Source organism: Argiope bruennichi, chromosome X1 (genome assembly GCF_947563725.1).
Source record: "Argiope bruennichi chromosome X1, qqArgBrue1.1, whole genome shotgun sequence".
NCBI classification, from domain to species: domain Eukaryota; kingdom Metazoa; phylum Arthropoda; class Arachnida; order Araneae; family Araneidae; genus Argiope; species Argiope bruennichi.
In genome coordinates, this window is record NC_079162.1 from 5,943,455 (window position 1) to 5,964,471 (window position 21,017).

The 21,017-nt window shown below is 33.0% G+C and overlaps 1 protein-coding gene across 2 annotated transcripts in view; it reads left to right on the forward strand.

Annotated features, from left to right (window-relative positions):
• The window catches only part of LOC129958265 (polycomb protein Scm-like), a 135,317-nt gene that overhangs the window by 75,396 nt on the left and 38,904 nt on the right, over positions 1-21,017 (forward strand). For both annotated transcript variants that reach the window (XM_056070595.1, XM_056070594.1), the window contains one exon: positions 13,210-13,453. In XM_056070595.1, coding sequence (XP_055926570.1) covers positions 13,210-13,453 — 244 coding nt within the window. The remainder of the gene's footprint in view (positions 1-13,209; positions 13,454-21,017) is intronic.

The window sequence follows — 21,017 nt, forward strand, 5'->3', positions numbered from 1 at the left end:
AATTTGTTATTTAACAATCTTATCGTATACAACCATTATTTAACAATATTTCTCTCTTTCTTTTTTTTGTGTGTGTAGGATGTGACAAATAAAATACATTCTGAAACAGAAAGTATTCCGGTTTTGTCATGATTAGTAATATGGATACACTTTTATGTAACAGGTTCCTGTTCCAACTGTGTAATGTGTTTCTCGAACTGTTATATTTGTTTTAGGTTTCACAATTTTCATAACGATAGAGATTATTTAAACCACTTAGTAGCGGAAATTCAGATATAATGTTGTTTCAAAATGCTGACAAATTTTAGATCTTATAATAATCACTTTTGTTCTTCAGTTGTTATCTTCTTATTTCTCAGCATCTTTTAAAATTGAAATCTTTTTATAGTAAAATTTATAACCATTGTTTCGATGAAAGAAGTTAAAGTCAGAAAAAGAGTTAATACTCTGCTATTGTATTTCTTTTTAAAGTGTTTCTACCCTTCCACACTTATGAACTGATATAACCGTAACCCTTAGCAAATGTTCATCCTTGAATGTTTGCCCTTTACAAATCCTGTAAATTGGCAGCTTCTGTGCTGTAAACTGGAAGAATTCGTAAGATCTCTATCGTGTAAGAAAATGATTCCCTGCTCGTTGGGATGGATAAATGATATCTCTGACTAACTCTGACAGAGTGTGCTAATTAATCCTCAAACATATATTATTTGCGAGTTTACCCTGGAACATACATGAACCTTTTAAGCGATCGCCAACCCAAACATTTAAGCTGAATTGAATCAGGAACGACTAGTTTCACGAAAGAAATGGATTTTGTTTAATTTGAATCCGATAATTCTTGAGTGCACCATTTCTTGCAAATCTGATTACTCCATACCAAAACTGTATGTAAATGTAGAAGCCTGTCAGAATTTGCGGGATGTGGAGCGGAAGGTTTGATGTCCAATTCACTTAATTTTCATTTAACCCATCATTTCCATTGTCGTTGCGAGCCCATTGTGGAAATTCGACGGAAGAGCCATAACTAGAGATTTGGGGTTGCTTGCAACTTCTTTCTTCCTAGAAACTAAATTGTTTCTTCCAATCTTAACCATTTTTTCTTTTTATTTATTATTGGTTATTTCCTTAGTTATTAAGGTGACATTTTGCACTTTAAGCGAATGTTGTTTTTTTAAATAAATGTTACATTGATGTGTGCTATTATATTATTATTTTTATTTATTTATTTATTTTTTTTTTTTGTTAAGTTAAAAGGAATAAAATATCTGAAGATATTTGACGTTATGCAGAACACTATATGAAACATATGCAGTATAATTAGTGTAACATTTTTAACAGCAAATTATTTAGTTCATTTTATTGTTACATTTGTTTTACAAAAACCTGTTTTCTAACTAATCTAAGCTTCGCTGTATTCCTCAAAAAGAATTTTTCCCCCCTTAAAAACTTTGCTTCCCTAGACTCCAAATTCTCTTAGGACTAGATACCAAATCTGCAAATTCTCATCGCTTATTTCTAATTTTAAGCAAGGCTTTTTGCCATAATCTATATGCGGATATTAAACTTCCGGCTTCACATTGCAAAAACAATCTGAAACAGTGTTTAGAAATCCTGAAACTTAGCATTGTATAACTACATGGTAAAATATTTCCAGCTTTTTCTTTAAATGTGTCGTTTTATTCCATTCTTTGCTTTTTGGCTGATTAGAATTATGCAGTTGTGACATTTCATACTATCATCAAACTTAGGACTTATTGAGATGTACAAAGTGCGGCAGGAGAGGGGGAAAAAAAACTTTTAAGAAAGTTATTAGAGGCATAGAATAGAAGTTACTAACTTCATTTTAATTTGCGTATTCATTCCTTTTTGTCTACCACTTTAATTATAAAATATTTTATAATATGTCGCTTAGTTTACGTATTGTTTTTTCGCTTTTTCACAATGTCAAGTAAAAGATTTGCTATTTTAGAGTATTTCAAGCACGGAAAACGACAGCGAAAAATCATTCGTTTGCTTAATGTCCCTCGGCAAACAGTGTCTGATGCAATCTGCCGTTTCAAAGAGGTTGGTTGGCAATGAAGGTCGACGCTTAGGAAGTGGACAAAAACGTACGGTGAACACTCCCAATAATCATAAGGCCATCAAAAAGCGAGTTCAAATACAAGGGTTTCCATGATAAAAATCGCTGGTGAAATGGAAGTAAGTGTCCCGTCAGTGCGGCGAATAGCAAAAACAGAGCTTGGACAGATGCCTTACAAATTCTAAAAAGTTCGCTTCTCATTGAAGAAAACAAACTCGTGCGCTCCAAAGATGCCAAAAACTTTTGAACCGGGTCGCAAGTCAACACTGAAAGAAGCCCTTTAAACTCATATCTCCCAAAACTATAGGATCTGGTCTGAAGACGCTCCAAGCACCTCTGAAATTGTTGAACATCGATAATATCAAATGTCAGTCATGGTCTGGGACGGCAAAACATCTCTGGCTTTTGTGGATGAGGGCATTAAAATAAATAAAAAAAAATGTACCAGCGGAACATTTTAGAAGCCGTTGTACTTCCGTAGACCAAAAAGCACTTTGACAATGTAAACTGGACGTTTCAACAAGACTCCGCACCAGTTCACAAGGCTAAAAAGACACAAGAGTGGTTCAATCCCATGGATTACAGTGCATGGTCCATTTAAAAGCCTAGGGGCTGCACTAAACCACACAAAAGTGTGGACTCTCTAAAGGCTTTATCAGATGGGGAAATGCCGTTTGCACTTTCGCGGACAAACGCGCACGGAAAAACGTATATATTGACTTCACGTGGGCCTTTGCTGTATGGTACACCCCAAAACACAGGTGTACTTTACGGTTAATTTTTCGCTGTTCCTGTTTTGTGAATAACTGTAATTTACTCATTTCGTTAGTGGGATTCCTATTCATACATTCCGTATATTACTGCTTATAATGAACTTTTATTACAATTTTTATTTATTTTTTTTACTTGCTATACTTATTTTTAGCAACGTTTTTGTTACTAATTCTGGGATATATTGCTGTCCCATCAATTTTTTTTTTTTTAATTTCAGTAATGATTACAAGTTTACATTTAAAAAAAATATGATAATTGCGTATTGTGTATGTATTGGTATTTTATGCATTAAATTTTGAATATCAAATTTAACACAGAAATACGTTAAAAAAAGCGATTTTGTGGTTAGATGTGCAGTTAATTTAAAAAATAAAAATTCGCTATTATTACTTTTTTTTCATTAAATCGTTAAACAGCAATAGGGTCATTCATATTTTACATTTCCCTCAAATGTGATTATATAATTTGCTGAACTCTATTTCAGTGGTTAGAAAATGAATTGATCCTTATTAAATTTCACATCAGCATAAGAGTTAAATATTTTTTTAATTGTATGGAAGATGTTCATTACTTATTTTAAAAATTCAAAGTATATATTAACTTTAAGTATTATTACCTTTCGCATCAGCATAAGAGTTACATAATTTAACTCTAATTATTTAAGTTAATTACATATTTTAAAAATTCAAAGTATATAATCAAAAATCCTACCATTATTTTTTAAAAAATTAAACATTTAATCTGATCAAATACATTTCACAAAAAAAAAAAAAAAAGACAGAGCATATAAACAATAATTTTATTTAATTCTGAAAATAAATTTTCTTGGTTTTGATGACTATACACTGATGTTAGTATCTCTTCATCTTCTGATAATTTTTGTACAAATTTCTTCCTATAACATTTTTTTTAATAATAAATATTCTGTGGATTTCAAACAGCCGGCCTTTCATGAATAAAGCCAATCAAAACCGACTTTTTATCACACGTGAATACAACTTTTTTTTGCCGTCTTTTTACAGAGAAGGAGTGATACGGAAATATGTTTACAAATTAGTTTCATGTAGGTGTCAATCGCCCCATTCTTGGCAACTACGTCACTACCAAAGCCATGCACGATTGGTTGAATTTCATTTGCAAACAATCTCCGTCACTATCGTCAACACTCCGTCACTATCGTCAACTGTCCGCGAAAGTGTAGACAATATTTTCCCGTCTGATAAGGTCTTAAAGCAATTATTTTGGCGAGAATGGTATAGATTAAAGGCAGAAGACTTGCGCTGTATTGCAGAAAATTTCAATAAGCGTTTGCGTCTCTGCATCGCTATAAAAGGAGGCCACTTTATAGCGATTAAATAAGCGATATAGATTTTTAATAAAGTTATATTTAAAAAATTTTGTCCGTTGTTTTTTTTTCCCCGCACTCTGTACTTTCCAGCCAGCTGGATGGGTGTAGAACTTTTAGTGAGAGTTTCATGATGTATTGTGGTACATTCTTTTCAGTTCTTCTCAGCGAACAGTCCTACGACCAAAATATTAATTTACTTTTTGGAATGTTGAGAAAAACTAGCAAATTCTTATGTTTAATGGTATTTAAAATTAAATTTAGATTATGGGCCGCATTATGCACAAAGTAAAAATATTTTGAATTTTTCGATTATACGTTCTAGCATACCATTAAATACGTCACTCATTATTTTTAAAACATTATATCCTTATTCATGACAGTTAATTGAATCTACACCTTTCTTCTACATTGATTTCATAAATTTTTATTTCTGATCCTTTGATGGCTCATCTTTTAGTTTCCTAAACGGGATAAAATTTTTAATTCAGTAAGTTTTTCTGTTACTGCCTTTTCTAGTTTCATTTATCTGTAAATTTCATTCTGTTGATCAACTTTAGCAGTTTATACCGAATAGGCAAAAAGTCCGTAAAAACTTTAAAATTCATAAAACCCGTAAAATTGAGCAAAATAAAAAAACGGTTTGCAGGTTTAGCATTGATATGTCACTCAATGTTTTTTAGGTAAGAAAACAAAATCAATTCAAAAAACAGCCGATAGATGGCGTTTCGTACACAAGTGAAAGAATAAACACGCAAATAACAAAAATAATATTATCAAATCATTTATTATTGCAATATATGTTCAGCATGTCCACCACCACAAGTGATTACTCATTGCAGGCGTGTCACAAATCTAGCAACAGCAGAGTGCAGCATGTCCGGCTGTATATATGACATCTCTCGGCGGATTGAATCTTTCAATTCCGACAGATTGGATGGACGGGATCGATACACCCGGGATTTTAAATTTCCCCATAGCCCAAAGTCTGCTGGTTTCATATTTGGTGACGAAGAAAGCCATAGAAACTTGCAACGTCTACTAATGATTCTCTCTTCCCCGAACGTCTGTATCAAGAATTCCTCTACTGGAATAGCAATGTGACTTGTTGCTCCATCTTGCATAAACGTAACAGCAGAAAGCGCATCTTTTTCGCGTAAACATGGAACAACCTTTTTCGAGCAGAAGCGTTAAATAACACTGAGAATTTACTGTCACCGTTTTACACCCATTTACCAGACACTGTGTTTCAAAGAAGAAGGGTCCTAATATAAGGAAACTGTGAACCCACACCACACTGTGACTTTGGGGGAATGCCGTGGTTTCTCATTGTACACTCGTGAATTTGACGTCTTCCGGATGCGACAGTTATGTGCACTAACATCGCCATGGAGCGAAAAATGAGCTTCATCTGTCCACAAGATGTAAAGACCCAGGAGGGATCTTGTTCAATTTTGGTGAGATCCCACCTCGCAAATGCTTCTCTCTATACAGTATCCGATGCTAAGAGTTCATGGCAAAACTGTAATTTATATGGATACTGATTAAGAACTCCATGAAGAATGTTGCGTTTCGAGGATGGTGGTAATCCCAAGCGTCTGCCAACTTCTCGCGCACTGCCCGCCGGGGTTTTGGGAGCTAATGTTTCTATTTCGGCTGCAACGCGCTCCAAACGTATCTGCATTAGACTTGGTCGTCCGGGCCTTACACGATCTTCCAGCTATCCAGTTTCCTCAAATCGCTGAACAAGTTTATGAGGCTTGCCACTGCCAAAGGTCCTTTCACATTTTTCTAAAGTTGGAATTTATGCACTGCAACAGTCGCTGATTCCTGGTTCAGGTAAAACAGCTTCACGAACAAAGCTTTATCTTTTCCACATAGCATCCTTGTTTACTTAGCATGCAACGAAGAACTGATTCTGGATCAAGAGCGTAAGTATTTATAATCGCCTGTCTCATTTGCATATTTTCAACTAAGTCATTCTTACCAGATCCACCTATAGGCTGTTTTTTTAATTATTATTATTTTTTTTCGTTACCTGAAAAAAAAAAAAAATCCCGTATCTTATCGATGCTAAATCTGCAAACCGTTTTTTATTTTGCTAAATTTTACGGGTTTTATGAATTTTTAAAGTTTTTATGGACTTTTTGACCACCGGTAGACACCCAAAGTTTGGCCCAAAACTACAGTTGTAGTCACAAGATAATATGCCGAATTTCGTTGATTTAAATCATTGCGTTTATGAGTTAATGCGAAATAACACTCCAACAGGCTGTTAATTGTTTGACGGATTTGGTTCAAAATTTGATAAACATCTACATTTTAGATGTTAAATCGGTGTACTAAATTATATCTATCTAGCTGTGTGTGTTTTGTAGTTATCGAGTTCCTCTATATTCGATTGACTCCCTGTGAATGAATTGCTTTCATAATTTGATAGAATTCTACAAATTTTCCAAAAAATGACATTCCATGCGAAATTTGAGAGTGGAGATTTGTCACAATCTCGACTTCCAATATTTTGATGGTCAGAATTCTTCCTCTGTACTTCGTATATGAGAAAGTTAAAAAAGAACTTTTTGAGTTTTCCTACATTATTTTTAATTTCTAATGAAAAGAATTGCTAAGCTCATTTTAGGTTTTGGACTTTAGTATGTTATCACACCACGTGAACGCTGGAATAATTCATATAACACTGTATCATTCTTAACAAGAGCTGAATGAATTAAAATTCTACAAATTACTATGTTCATGTCTCTTAACTAATCCTACGAAAAGCAAGATTGCATATTGCAAGAGTCAGGGTCACCTTCAAGATTCTCTCAATCACTTTGTACTAGGCACTTTTTTTTAAAAATCCTTTTAGATGTTCTTTTATTATCTCTGTTTTCGTAAGTATTCAAAAACAACACAAGAACAAACATTTTTCTAGATTTTTCATGATGTGCTAAGCATTTTAAAGCATACTTCCAGTCCTTTAATTCAGTCAGTGGCTTAAACTTTTGAATCCTTTGGCCTTGTACTTCTTGTTATTGAAAAAAAATAGATAACAGTAAAAACAATCAAACTTCTTTCAGTAGCGTAACCACTTTCTATTCAGTTAAAACTTAGTCTTATTGCAAAACTATAATAGATGACGGTTCGTATTGTTTATCATCTCTCGAAAACGGATCGTTTCCGTATTGTTTCATCTTTGGGTCTTCGATAATGTTAAAGAAGAGGTCATACTCGATAATTTCTTTTTCGTGTTCTGTATTCTTATAAAGTAGCGCTTTCTTCTGCATGGCATTCTACATGTGTACAAAATATGTAGAATGCTTTACATTTTTATAACAAAAAAAAAGAAAAAAAAGAAAAGAGTTTAGGTTCCTATTATTACCTATATTATTTTTTAAAATATGAATAAAAGTTTAAATTTAACTCTAACATTAGAAAGCCAAAATTTAATTAGCTCATAATTTCGAAACGAATTGACCTAGACTAATGGAGCTTGGTTTCTGGGAATAACTTTTGATACAGTTGTAAAATTTGATGAGAAAATGGGTGTTGCCATTAAAAATTTTGAAGTTTGTTCTTATTTCAATATATACAGGGTGATTATAATTAAACTTCCCTTATAAACAACATCCTACAACGCAAACGGATGAACGGATTGCAACGAAATTTGGTGTATTGACTATACACGAGATGCGCTCATGGAATTAAAAAAAAAAAATAGTTCCAAGAGTCCACCAGAGGGCGCTTTTTCAGGATGAACATTAAATTTAACACAATTAACGACCAAAACGGAATACAAAAACAATATTAACAATCCAGAACAAGAATTTTAAGTAATCAAATTTAAAACTGGGAAAAACTGTCAGTTCTAGGAAAAAATGTCAAGATGTGCATGCTTGCGAAGAAGAGGAAGCTTTATGTAATACTTTTTAGGATAAGAAACGTTTGCAGTCGTTGTCATGTTTTCTGTCGATGTTTCTGGTTGTAATGATGACGGTATCTTGTTGTGACGTTGAATGACTTAAAGAACTCCATAACGCTTCATGCGCGAAGCATCACAATTGATCAGTTACAATCTGCTGTTAAACACACTGTCCATCGACTTGAAATTTTGCAGATGAATGAGGGTGGTCACATGGAGCACATTTCCCTACATCACCCTGGACACAATTAACAACTACTCCTCTTGTGCAATTTCGTCCTATTCAGTTCTTGTTTCTGCAAATGAACTGCTTTTATATCCCCCCTCAAACAGTGTACTGTTATTTTCCCCTTACCTTTACTTAATGTGGTTCGATGACAAGGTGATCAGAAACTAGTCAATATAGATTCTGTATTCTGTTTTGGTCGTTTATTGCGTTAAAATTAATACTTTTCCGGAAAGGCGCCCTCTGGTGGACATTTTGGATCTAAAAAATCTTTTTTTCGAAATTCCGTGAGCGCATCTCGTGTATAGTCTATATACCAAATTTCGTTGCAATCCGTTCACCCGTTTGCGTTGTATGATGCTGTTTATAGGCGAAGTTTAATTATAACCACCCTGTAGATAGTCATTTATGAAATTTTTAATTCAAAAATCTGTAAATGTATGTTAATTTCTTTTGAATGATGTCCTTATTTTATATTTGCACCATGAACGATGCCAGAATAAAACAGGGAGACTATCCCCACCCCCCTTCCGCAACTATACATTGTACTGTACAAGATGTTCATCGAAGTTGAATTAAGGTTTGGGACTGAGTAGGGAATCAGAATTATTAAAAGTGGATGGATTAGAATGGTGTGGATCGACTTAAGCAGATGGGCTAAAGAATGAATGATAGGGAGTGATCGTGAATGAACAGTATAGTGATGTCAATTATGTAAATTTAGCATATCGTTCATTGTGAAAAATGACAAGTATCCACAATATCGTTCTCAGAAATGATGTTCTTGGGAGACCTCATTGCAACTGTTACAACAAAATATTGCCACTTTTGTCAGTCTCAATACTGTAATTGCACTGGTGTGAAATGGATTGAATAACATTGCCTTCCGGTCTAAGTTGTACTAGAAAAAATCACGGTTACGCCGCGCAGCTTAATTTATTGTCTTGCAGATACTAATGAATTTACATACATTCCATTTATTTACCATCATATCATTTGCCAAATTGTCACCAAATGCCTGCTTCTACGAACTCCAATTTCAGTTATATATTGCAAACCAAATGTTCAGTTTCTTTTAGATTGAATGCCAATATGGTTTATTATTGATTAATTCAAAAGCTAGTGGAATAGACAAGTGTTTTTCGTAAATTTGGCCGTTTGTAGTTAGCAGTATATTTCTGGTATTACCGATTATTTGATTTTGCATTTTGCCAGTGTTGTAACGCTTGCAGTTCGTTGTCAAATCCCGATAACCTTACGAAAATGGTGTCAGTTCATTTATTTAATATTTTCTTTCTGAATATGTAACTCTTTTGCTTGTAGGTCTTTCAAAAATTTGATAACTTTTTTTTTTCCACACATCGAATTTTCATTCTGTTTATCATAATTTGTAAGTGGTTTTGAGGTAAACCGTGGTTTTTGTAATATTTTATATTACAAAATAACGATTCTACTCCCCCTTCCCTTATCCGTTTGACCTATTAAGTCAGACTCATCCTGAGTTGCCAACTGAATTTATCAAATAATGTACTGTGTTTTATTACATATCTTTCTTTTTACATTTTTTATGCTACGTTTTTGTATTTAATCTTCCTGTATACGTGTATTTTACAACTAATTATTAAAACTTTTTGATATGTATATTAAGAGGAAAACTAAAAATCTTTCTTTTGTGGATATTTTTAATTAAATATTTAAAGTGTTCGAATATTTATTGTAAGAAAATACTGTTCATTTTCAAAAGAAGATGCGCACATTTTTGCACTCACTAAGAATTTCAAGATGCCATTTAATAGTATTTTATGCTTACCAGATAAAATTAGCGCTTTCTTTGTCATTTAATCTGTTACTTTTTTAACACTTTCAACGCCACCGACGAGATATCTCGTCTTTCAGATACTTCCAATTACAGGTTTCTGTGGGCTAAAATGTGTCTCTTATGCCAGTTTAGATAGGCTGAACCTTCTCATACATATCTGAAGAATACCTTTACTTTTTTCAAACTGACATAAGAGACAAATTTTAGCCCACAGAAACCTGTAATTGGAAGCATCTGAAAAGATCTCGTCGGTAGCGTTGAAAGTATTAAGCAACCATCAATAAAATACTTTCAATGGACGTCAGATATTAGGTGATGGACGCATAGGTCATGCCATTTCAGAAATTTTTCAAAAATAGATTTTTTTGTCCTAAAATATCAAAAATGTGCTGGAGTGCACTAAAAGTGGAAAAGAAAGGAATATTCGGTCAAGCTGCAAACGATAAACATTTAAGCAATCTTTAATTAACACCCGAAATAGAGGAAACAGAAATTATAACAGATGCTGGAAATTAATACGTTTAAATTTTTAAATCGTTACACATGTTCACAGAGGGTTCGTTCCGGTTGAACATAAAAGTTTCCTGTGGTGATGGAGTGAGCTTGCGCCAACTTGAATTCCAGTCTCTTTTCTCAAAAAATAGCTGGCTTTAAAGAAAAATTACTCCTTTTAAAATTAAACAGAAAAAATGCTATAAAAGCGATGATTTTGATTTTTGTTGTAACTTTAACAATTTTGAGGTAATTAATATGAAATATCGTGAATTCTTAAAATCTGCCGCTCGAAGAGTCGAGAGGTTCATATTCAACATTTAAATTTATGTGCACATATACTGTCTGTGGAATTTTTGTCAACCACTGTCATAAGAATAATAAAATGGAATTTGAATCTAAATTAAATTAAAATGGAATCATCTTCTGGGCATTGTTAAAAGGAATTTAAATCACTTTGAGAGAATGTATTGTTAAGTCTATTTTATCAATTCAGCTTCCTAAAAGAGGGATCAATCGTCAGTAAGACTGAATAAGGCTAATGCTTTTTTAGATAGTCAAAACAAAAATTCGGAGTGAAATAATGAATAGTTAAGAGGGATTACTGATTTATCTCAAGCGGACATTCTTAGACTAATTTTTAAATGGATGTAATTTAAGAACTGATAGAACTGACCGAAACCAACATATTTTGTGAATTAATATGCAGAAATCGTACCTAATCGTACCTTCCACCTAATCGTCCGTCCTACTGCGGTTTGTCCGTTGTCCATAATGCATTGTTTCATGAACACACCGTTTGCTAACTTATATTTTAAATATGAGTGCACAAATCGAAACGAAGTAGATGCTTGAAGGAAGTAAAAATAATGATTCTGAAAAGAAAAGAAAAAAAAAAAAAAACTGCATTTTTAAACATTCCGTCGTATCTTGCCGTGACTTCTGCCAGTTTGTGCCCAAATGTGACTCCAACATGATGGAGTACCAGCTGACTTCAACAGTAATGTTAAATGATTTCTGATATTACTTCTGAAATCATTTCTGCGTTATTCATGCCAACCTCCATCATTTGTTGATTCATGGACCTTTGCATTTCTTCCAGACAGTGCTTTACCGAGGTGATGCTGTTCTCTTGGCAGAACTTCCGATATTGCGGCCTTCCCCTCAACATCCTGCATTTTTGTTAATTTTTCATCTTCGTCTTCAAAAAATTGCATTCTTTTTCTTCACACATATAGCAAAGTTCACAATTTTATAAGCAGGTTTATAAAAATGATACATTCTCACAAAATAATACTTTAGTAAATAACAATCTTTGTGAAAAATACTCTGCGCAACAAATTAAATATATCACGACAATAAATAGATTACAAATTATACATATAATGGGAAAGATTTTATTCAGCCACCGAAAACTTATTAAGACATTCTTTTTTTGCTCATTTTCGCTGTCTTCCTGCCTACTAGCGCACTTAGAAGGATCTATCCACTCTTGGTGCGGCCCAGCTTCTGGGGCACCTTAGGAGTTCAGTCTTTGGAAATCCCATTGAATCCAATGAAAATATAGTACTAAATTTTCAGTTCTGCTAGTGTTCGCCAGACTATGCTCAGCTGATGTTAATCCTGATATCGGTCTTATTTTCTGACACCTATTGACTCGTTATAATTTTATTTTGTCTTTCTCACTTACCTGTTCACAAAGACGGATTGAATTAGCAAATCTCGGGGCCCCTTTTCTTCTATAAACTGTGAAAACCAACTTTTTGAAAAAATCTGTTTTACTCTAATCTATATATAGATAGTTTTCATTAACAATTTTTGACAAGCTGAAATAGCAAAACACTTAATTGCAGATTACTTTCTACGTCGGTGTTTATATCTTATATATATAAAAAAAATGCACTGCTAAAACATAAAAGTAATTAGAAATGTTAAGCAAAATAATAATAAAAAACTTCAAGACAATCTAAATATTTAATAATAGGATCATATATTGTTTTAAATTATAAAGCTTTATGATGTAAAACTAGCAAATGTTAATTAGAAATGTAGCTAGCATAATGTTTCAAAATTTATTTGAACAATATTTTATATAAATTTGAGTGAGTTCGATAGTTAAATGCAAGTACGAAATAAAACAACCTTTAAAATGCAGCAAGAAAGTCTCGAGGAGCTTGTGGGCCTCTATGCAATCGCCTATTTTATCTATTTAATAATCCGGCCTTGCCTGTTCATAACCTTCTTGTACCCCAGACCCATGATATCATTTGGTATCCCCGAAATGTACTTTTCCATGCATTTCCCTTTTTAATTTATACTTAGAGAAGGTTTGCGTAACATGATTTGAATACAAATGAATAATGAATAAAAAAAATAAAGAAAATTAATCAATAAAAAACTAAAACATTTTAAGTAATACTAACAAATAATAATTCGAGTAGCATTATTAGTTGGAAAAGGTTAAAGAATCATGGATTTTTCTACTGATTACTTTGTTTTTCACATCTTATGAATGCCATTTATTATGCTATCTGTGTTTTAAATATTTTTATAGGAACCTGATTCGCCTCCGAGGAACCTTTTTGAAGTTGGTGTGAAGCTTGAAGCAGTAGATAGGAAAAATCCGCACTTAATATGTCCTGCTACTATTGGAGCTGTAAAAGATGATATGATCTTCATAACATTTGATGGATGGCGTGGAGCCTTTGATTACTGGTGTTATTATGATGCAAGAGATATTTTCCCTGTAGGCTGGTGTAAAGCAAGTGGACATCCTCTTCAATTACCTGGAAATAAAGGTATTATATTTTACATTTTGACATTTGGTTTCAGTATTTATTTTGAATTACACTCATGTCCATAAATTAAGGATAATGCAAGTTCAGGAAACGAAAGAGTCAGCAGCAAAACAAATGTGACTTATTTGTAAAGCCTATTAATTAAACAAAAAGTAAAGAATAAAAAAGATGCTATATGTTGGATATCATTAATGAAATTTGCGATTTTTTGCTCCCTGGAACAAATTTCTTAACAAAACAAAACAAAAAAAAAACTATTTACAAAAACCAATATTACATGGTTGGTATGATGGTTAATACATAGTATGTCTCCCAGACGATGCAATACAGTCCGTACAACGCCTAGGCATGCCGAGTATCAAATTATCGATCTGATCTTGGGGAATATTACACCATTCATCAAGCAATGCTCTCCGAAGTTCCAGTAGACATATAGAAGGGGGTTGACGGGCTGCAACTCGTCGGCCAAGCATGTCCCACACATGCTCTACTGGATTCAAATCCGGGGAGAATGCTGGCCTGTCCATACGGATGATATCCTCCGATAGAAGGCATTCGTTTACGATGTTTGCACGGTGAAGACGGGCGTTGTCATCCGTAAACACGAATTCTGCGCCCATGGCGCCCCAAAACAAACGTACATGTTGTTCCAGAATGACGTCCCGATAGATTTGGCCTGTCAGGGCTCCAATTTGAACATGCAGGTCAGTTATGGAACCCAGAATAATTACTCCCCAAACGAGCAACCCTGCACCACCGTAACGGTGTCGTTCAATGATGTTCTCTTAGTGGTAACGGGTACCTGGCACTCTCCATTTGAAAGTCCGGCGAGAATCAGACTGCAAGCTAAACTTGGACTCGTCGGAAAACATGACATAAGCCCTCTGTTGTGGTGTCCACAATTCATGCTCTCTACTCCAGGCTAACCGCGGGCGACAGTGAGTTGCAGTAAGTGGAACACATCTGACAGGCCTACGAGCATATAGACCAATCTGCCCTAAGCGTCTGTACATGGTCTGCCTTGAAACTGTTGTACCAGTGGCTGAAGACAGCTGACGAGACAGGTCTGATGCTGTGCTCCGTCTGTTTCTTTTGGCAGTAACTGCCAAATACCGATCCTCATTCGGCGTTGTAACTAGGGGGCGACCTGTGCTTTAACGTCTACTCACATTACCATCATCTGGGAATCGTTGCCAAAGCCTGGAGATGACACCCTGGGCGATTTCAAATTTCTCGGATACTTCCAGCTGGGTAAGCCCACATTCCACAGACGACCGAAAATTCTACCACGTAAAGAATCATCCAAATGCGTCTTTTGTGTCATAACCATGCGGTTATTTCACTGAAAGGCTTATAAAGCGCTTGCGAACAATTTTACTTCTTTGCCTGTATTCCTTATACATTACTCTCTTACACTCTCGTCTTTGTGACGTACTATCGGTGTCATCTGCAAGTTGCATATGATTTTTGAAGGTGTGTTTAGTCATTTTACGAGTGATATATGTATTTTATAGTTCGATTTCCGCGTGATTCTGAATTATCCTTAATGAATGTATTAGAATGTGTAATGTTAAGAGGATTGTAGAAAATATTGTGTAAATATATGTACAAACTTTACTATTTTATGTAAGATATGAAAAATATACTTGTGAAAAATGGACTACTTAAACATTAGGTTCCCCATGTATTTATTTTTCAACGTATATTTAGAATTTAAAAGATGCATTTTATTTTTAAAAAAAAAATTAGATCTCGAATTTGAACTTCCTATCTTTGTTTTTAGACATGTGTTTTTGTAGTTAAATACTTATTTCCCTCGAAGATGTTGCAAGCGCCTAAAATTACTTTTATCCCCTCAGTTGCATGCATTGGTTTTTCTTTCCTTTGTATACAATAACAAATCTGAATCACGCATCGAATTACTAAATTTTTAATTTTTAATATGCAATTAAGTGAAAGTATTAAATAATTTTAAATCACTTGAATATTCATCATTACCTCCTTATATTATTCTAGAGTTTAAAATAATAATAATTGTCCTAAATGTGCCAGAATTGGCCATCTAATTAGGAAGGTAAGTAAATTCGTATTTCAAGGGCTTAATGTGTTATATATAAATATTCTATCAATAACTATTCTAATCATTATTTTGTCAAGACATCTTTATCCAAAATCTATTAAAAATTTAGATATATCTGAAATTATATAGTTTTTGCCGGGAAGAGTAATTGAAAGAAAAAATGAAAAATGAAATAAAAAAGGACGTTTTCCAATTACATAATTATAATACTGTATCCAGAATTTAGGTAGCAATTAATTTAACAAACTTAGTTCATACTTGGATAGGCTTTTTTTAGTGTAGCTAAAAGGACAGTATATAACATATATTTACATTTTTCTCGTCAGTTGTAATCAGTAATATTTCTTTAGTGTAATAATTGCAGTCTCTTAGATTAGATTACAGAAAACAGATATTTTACTGTTAAATAAACTTAATTTACAATTTATTTATTCCAGTGATTTATAATGAATTCACATAATTTGACTACAGCAAAGTAACACTTCTTAGCATACATATTGCATAAGAGTGTTGAGTGAAAAGAATGCTTTATTAAATTTATTTTAACCATTAATTAAATTTTAGTCAGAGAATTCTCACAGTGAAATAAATAAAATAAATTTGCCAATTCGTTACCGAGGAAGTAACAATGAGGTGAATAAAATGACGATTCATTTTAGAACTATTATTCAATGAATTATGAATTAGGGAAAACAACTTTATCGCCTTATTCATGTATAATATAAAAGTATATTTCTCTAATAACTCCACTTGTAGGTAATCGAAATACTCGATGAAAACAGTTTTCTCTCTTAACGTATGATAACATCTCAGCCGAAAGACAAAGATTAGTTGGCAAAAATGCAACGTCAGCTTATTGATTATTCTGCTACATATAGCGCAAATTATAAGCTGTATGAACGACATTTTAATCAGATGTCCGGAAAGCTGCTGACTTCCATCGCATTGAGTTCATAGTCGGCCGTCTAGAAATTGTCGGCAGAATGCGATATCTTTTTCACCAAAAGAAAAGTAAATTATAAGCTTGATGTTCAATCAAAAGCATGAACTTCTTCGACATCCATCGATCAAAAGTTTTCCGTCAATTTCGATTGATTATTTTGCCAATTCGATTTAACTAATACTTGGATATTTCTACTGCTTCCAACATTTCATATTCGGGGAAGTGCACAACCATCCGGCTCTGTTGATCCCAAATTGATTTAAGTCGCAGTTCTTTGGCAAAGAGTCTCTGAATTTATTAAGCTTTTTTTAAAAAGAAATTTTATTTCAAGTGGAAACAACTATTAATCAGGTAAGAAATTTTTTTAATTGAAAAGTTTGTTTTAATTAAAGACATTAAATATTTAATTTCAAATAGAAATAGTCACTTGGTTTTATGCTATATATCCATTGATTTAATTAAACGATGTTTTAATGGGATAAATGAGATAAATAAGAGTTAGGATTTTAAATTATAAAAGTAAATATGAATTTCAAGCACAAAGTTTATTTGACGTTGTCTAGTTGAGATAATTGTATACTAATAATATTTATAGTGATGAAACAATTCGTTACCAGAATTAATATATTTTATATTCCTCCGCAAATTGTGATTGTCAAATAATTAGTCAATTCGACTTTACTGAATCTTCATATTTTAGTTCTGCATGAATGAAAGAAGAAATTGAACGTACTAAAGCTATGAAAGTTGATATATGTTGCATTACATTAAAAATGTTACGTTTTATCATGTTTTAAACAAAATCTGAAAAAGCGAATGATTCTGCGAATGCAGTACCTCAATAAAAGCTGTGTTGATGAAATGTGGTAGGTGAATGATGACGATCGATTAACGTTTTATTATAAGACTAAAGAATTGTGTCAAATTTTGGACATTTCCCTCTAAAATGAAGATTCAGTGAAATCTGATCGATATAAAGAATATACGGTTCCTCAACAAGTAGGCATGGTAAGGCGTTACCCCTCGACAGCGGGAATTTTGCAGTTTTTTAATATTTCGAAACCTATTACAGGTACAGCCCATAATATCTGGAATTCCAACGTTTTAATAACTCAGCTTTGCTTTCATGTAAAAATTTTACTATGCTTTAATGCACTTTTTTCTCAAAGTCGTTGTTATAAATTTGTAAAAGAATACTGTTATTTTTTATTTATGAACTTACTTCATACATTTGTGTCATAAAATTATGTTCTTTCAATGAGGCAAAATAAATAAATAAATAGAGAAATATATAATAGTTTTCGAGATATTGCCAAAAGTTTTTATGATTCATATACTCTTTTTATGATTCATATAGAACGCGTCTTTTTTCAAAACCTTATGGACTCGAAATTTTCATCAGAAAGTTAACATTTTTTTTTTGTGGCTATTTTCATGACGAGCAATCGATTAAGCAAATTATCTGGGTTAATTCGCCGGGTTATTCAATATATCTATCTAAAAAAAAACCATGTCTAATTGAGCCATTTCCATCGACACCAGTTTTGTGAAGATGCGACAAAAAATAGATAAGTTACAGAGGTGTTTCCCCCTCTCTTTTTGTTGTCGATTGTACTTATTTGCAGGTTTTTCATAGTAATAAGGCTGTTATTAATGGACATGCTGTTGACTCTCAATATGACATAGAGAGTACCTGTATCCTCCGTAATAAGGTTTTTTTTTTTTTTAATTTCAAAAATTCCTTTTTAAAATAAAGCCACATTATCTTTTTGTTAATACATTTGTAATTTTAAAGAATTAATATTATTCTCTTGAAAAAAAAAACATTTATATTATGCTATCCTCTGAAATAGCATTTTTAAAAAGAGTTATATTCCTGACTTTGCTCTATTTATTTGTGGAATGACTTTAGAAATATGGCGAGTAAGTAATTTTCTCTCTCTCTTATAAAGCATAAATGTCTTTTTGAAGGTGGGTTGTAATTGGGACGTGTTTGTTGTTTCCTTTTTTTATTCAGAAAAAGTTTTTAAAATTCTGCTGTGTTATTTTATGATACTTTTTTGATACTGCCCATTAAAATAGTATGTGATAAAACTCATTTGAAAATGAGCAAAAAAAATATATATATATATATATATCTGAAAATGATTGGATATTAGGGTGGAAATAAAATAGTCTCTTTTTAGTTTGGTAACAGTGGGGAAAAGTTGTCATTTACGTTAAAAAAGAATTTTAAAAAATTTGTTTGTAATCAACATTATCTTGAAATACCGCAAAAATATTTAAGTTTGTGAAAAATTGAAAAAAAAAATGTATAAATTTTAAAACGGGTCTTTAAAAAATTTGTTTAGATTTTAGTTTGGTAATAGTAAGGAAAAAGTTGTCTTTTAGGTTCAAAAAGAATTTTAAAAAAATTGGTTGCAATACTACAACATCTTAAGGTTTATGCAAAGTTAATGAAAAAAATGAAAAATTGAGAAAATATTTTTTATGAATTTTTCATACATATAATGTTACAAAGAATGGTTTTAAATATATATATAAGCATTATAACTTTAAAAAATTATCAATTACAAAATATAATAATAGTAATATTGTCAAATTTTGTGTTTTTTACCTTCTTTATCCTTAATTATTACTAATGTTACAATTACAAAATGTTGGTTCCTACTTCACTGCCACATTTAACTGTCTTTTGTATTTTTTGGCATATTCATACGTGAATCAATTTTTGGTCTTATGTATCCTTCTCTTGCGATTAAAACATAGACATTTTGAGCGGATTCGGTTTCAAGTTTCACAGCTCTTTCCACTGCTTGCGTGTGACCAGGAAACCGGGGAAAGTCGATAACCGATTCCACTATACTATTTATCTCAGCTTCAGATGCCTTGCATATAAATATAATATTTTCAGTTAAATATAATATCAATATTACCTAAATGATTATAGATAATATTGATACTTAGTTAGCTGCCACAAACGCTGTGAGGAAGAAAGAAGCAAGAAAAAGTAAATAACTACAAAAAATAGTTAAATTTTATCAATAACGGACCAAAAAAATACTAGTGTTTCAGAAACGGTTACTGGCGACAATGACTATGACGAAGATCAACAGTGTTCTTAACAAAAAGAGGCAAACCAACCAGATCCTTCAAATATATCTTAAGACTGGCTAAGTGCATTTTGAAAGTGTATGTGTTTGTGTGGTTAAATATTAAGTTAAAACCTTCATATACTTATGGTTCCAAACATCTATTTATCTCATATTCAAGATATCTCTATGACGATCTCAAGATCCGATTATTCAAGAGTACTTTTCTGCTCCAGAAAATATCCTTTTGTCCATGATAAGTGATAAACGTAAAATTCAACTAGAACTTTGTTTACTTGTTTTAAAAGCAAGAACAGAAAGTAGAGGCAGAGTCAGGAGGTTTAAAGTTCCAAAGATAAACTTCGATGCAAAGGCTTAAATTGACATGATCTCATGGCTTGAAAATGACGTAGCTGAACCCTCACCCCACCCCACCCAGTGGCGGATTTCCGCACAGGTGGTGGAGGCTGTCACCTCGTGCTCGAGATCTACAGGAGGCCTCAAAATCTATTTTGACATTTATCATAGGGCCAAATCGACGGAAATTTTCCTTGTTCAGTCTTCCCAGCGGTCTGGTTCGCAGAATTCTCTCCTTTTACTTTATATTTAAAAGAAAGAAAGAAAGAGAAAGAAAATGAATGAATAAAAGCCAAATTAAACATTGGGTGCGATAAATGCAGACGGCAATACGGAATAAAAAAAACAAATCAGTAAAGGATTTCGAAAGCCGTAGTAGTCAGGGGGATTATATGATATAAATCTGACAAAAACGATAATATTAAAGCAGCAATATATATACAGGGTGGTCCGAAAAAAACTTCCCCTATATATGAAACCCTAGCGGCCTATCCGCTCAACCAATCGAACCAAAATTTCAGACATGGTTGTTTCAAGGTATGCGCTGGAGATTGTGATGATTCTAAACAACGCAGAGCTCACGGTTACGGTTACAGTGAGAGAATTTCTAAATTTTCGAATGGCAATACCCACTTTTACCTTGCGCAAATTGATCAGCGTATTGAAAAACGACAAATGGCGTTGGAACGATTAGCGTGTGACGAAAATTGCCGCCGTAAAGCATATAAAAGAAGAGCATGATAAATGAATAATGACAACACAGAGAGGAAAGAGAAAAAAGTTTTTATTGGAATGGAAAGTTATAATTACAGGTTTTCAACGTGTTCATCTTCGCAGGCGACAACGCATTGCATTCGGGAGATTGTGGACAACAATGCCGAACGTAACATGAAAGGAAGAATCTGCATAACTTTACGTGTTGTCGCATCTTGCAATTCTGACACAGTTGCAGAATTCCATTATTCCTGAATTGCAGCAACGAAATGTCATTAGGGACATTGCATGGATGCAAGATGGGGCTCCTCCACACGTCGCCCAATGTGTTCGACCAGTGCTGCAACAACAGTTTGGTGATAGTATCATCTCTTGTAA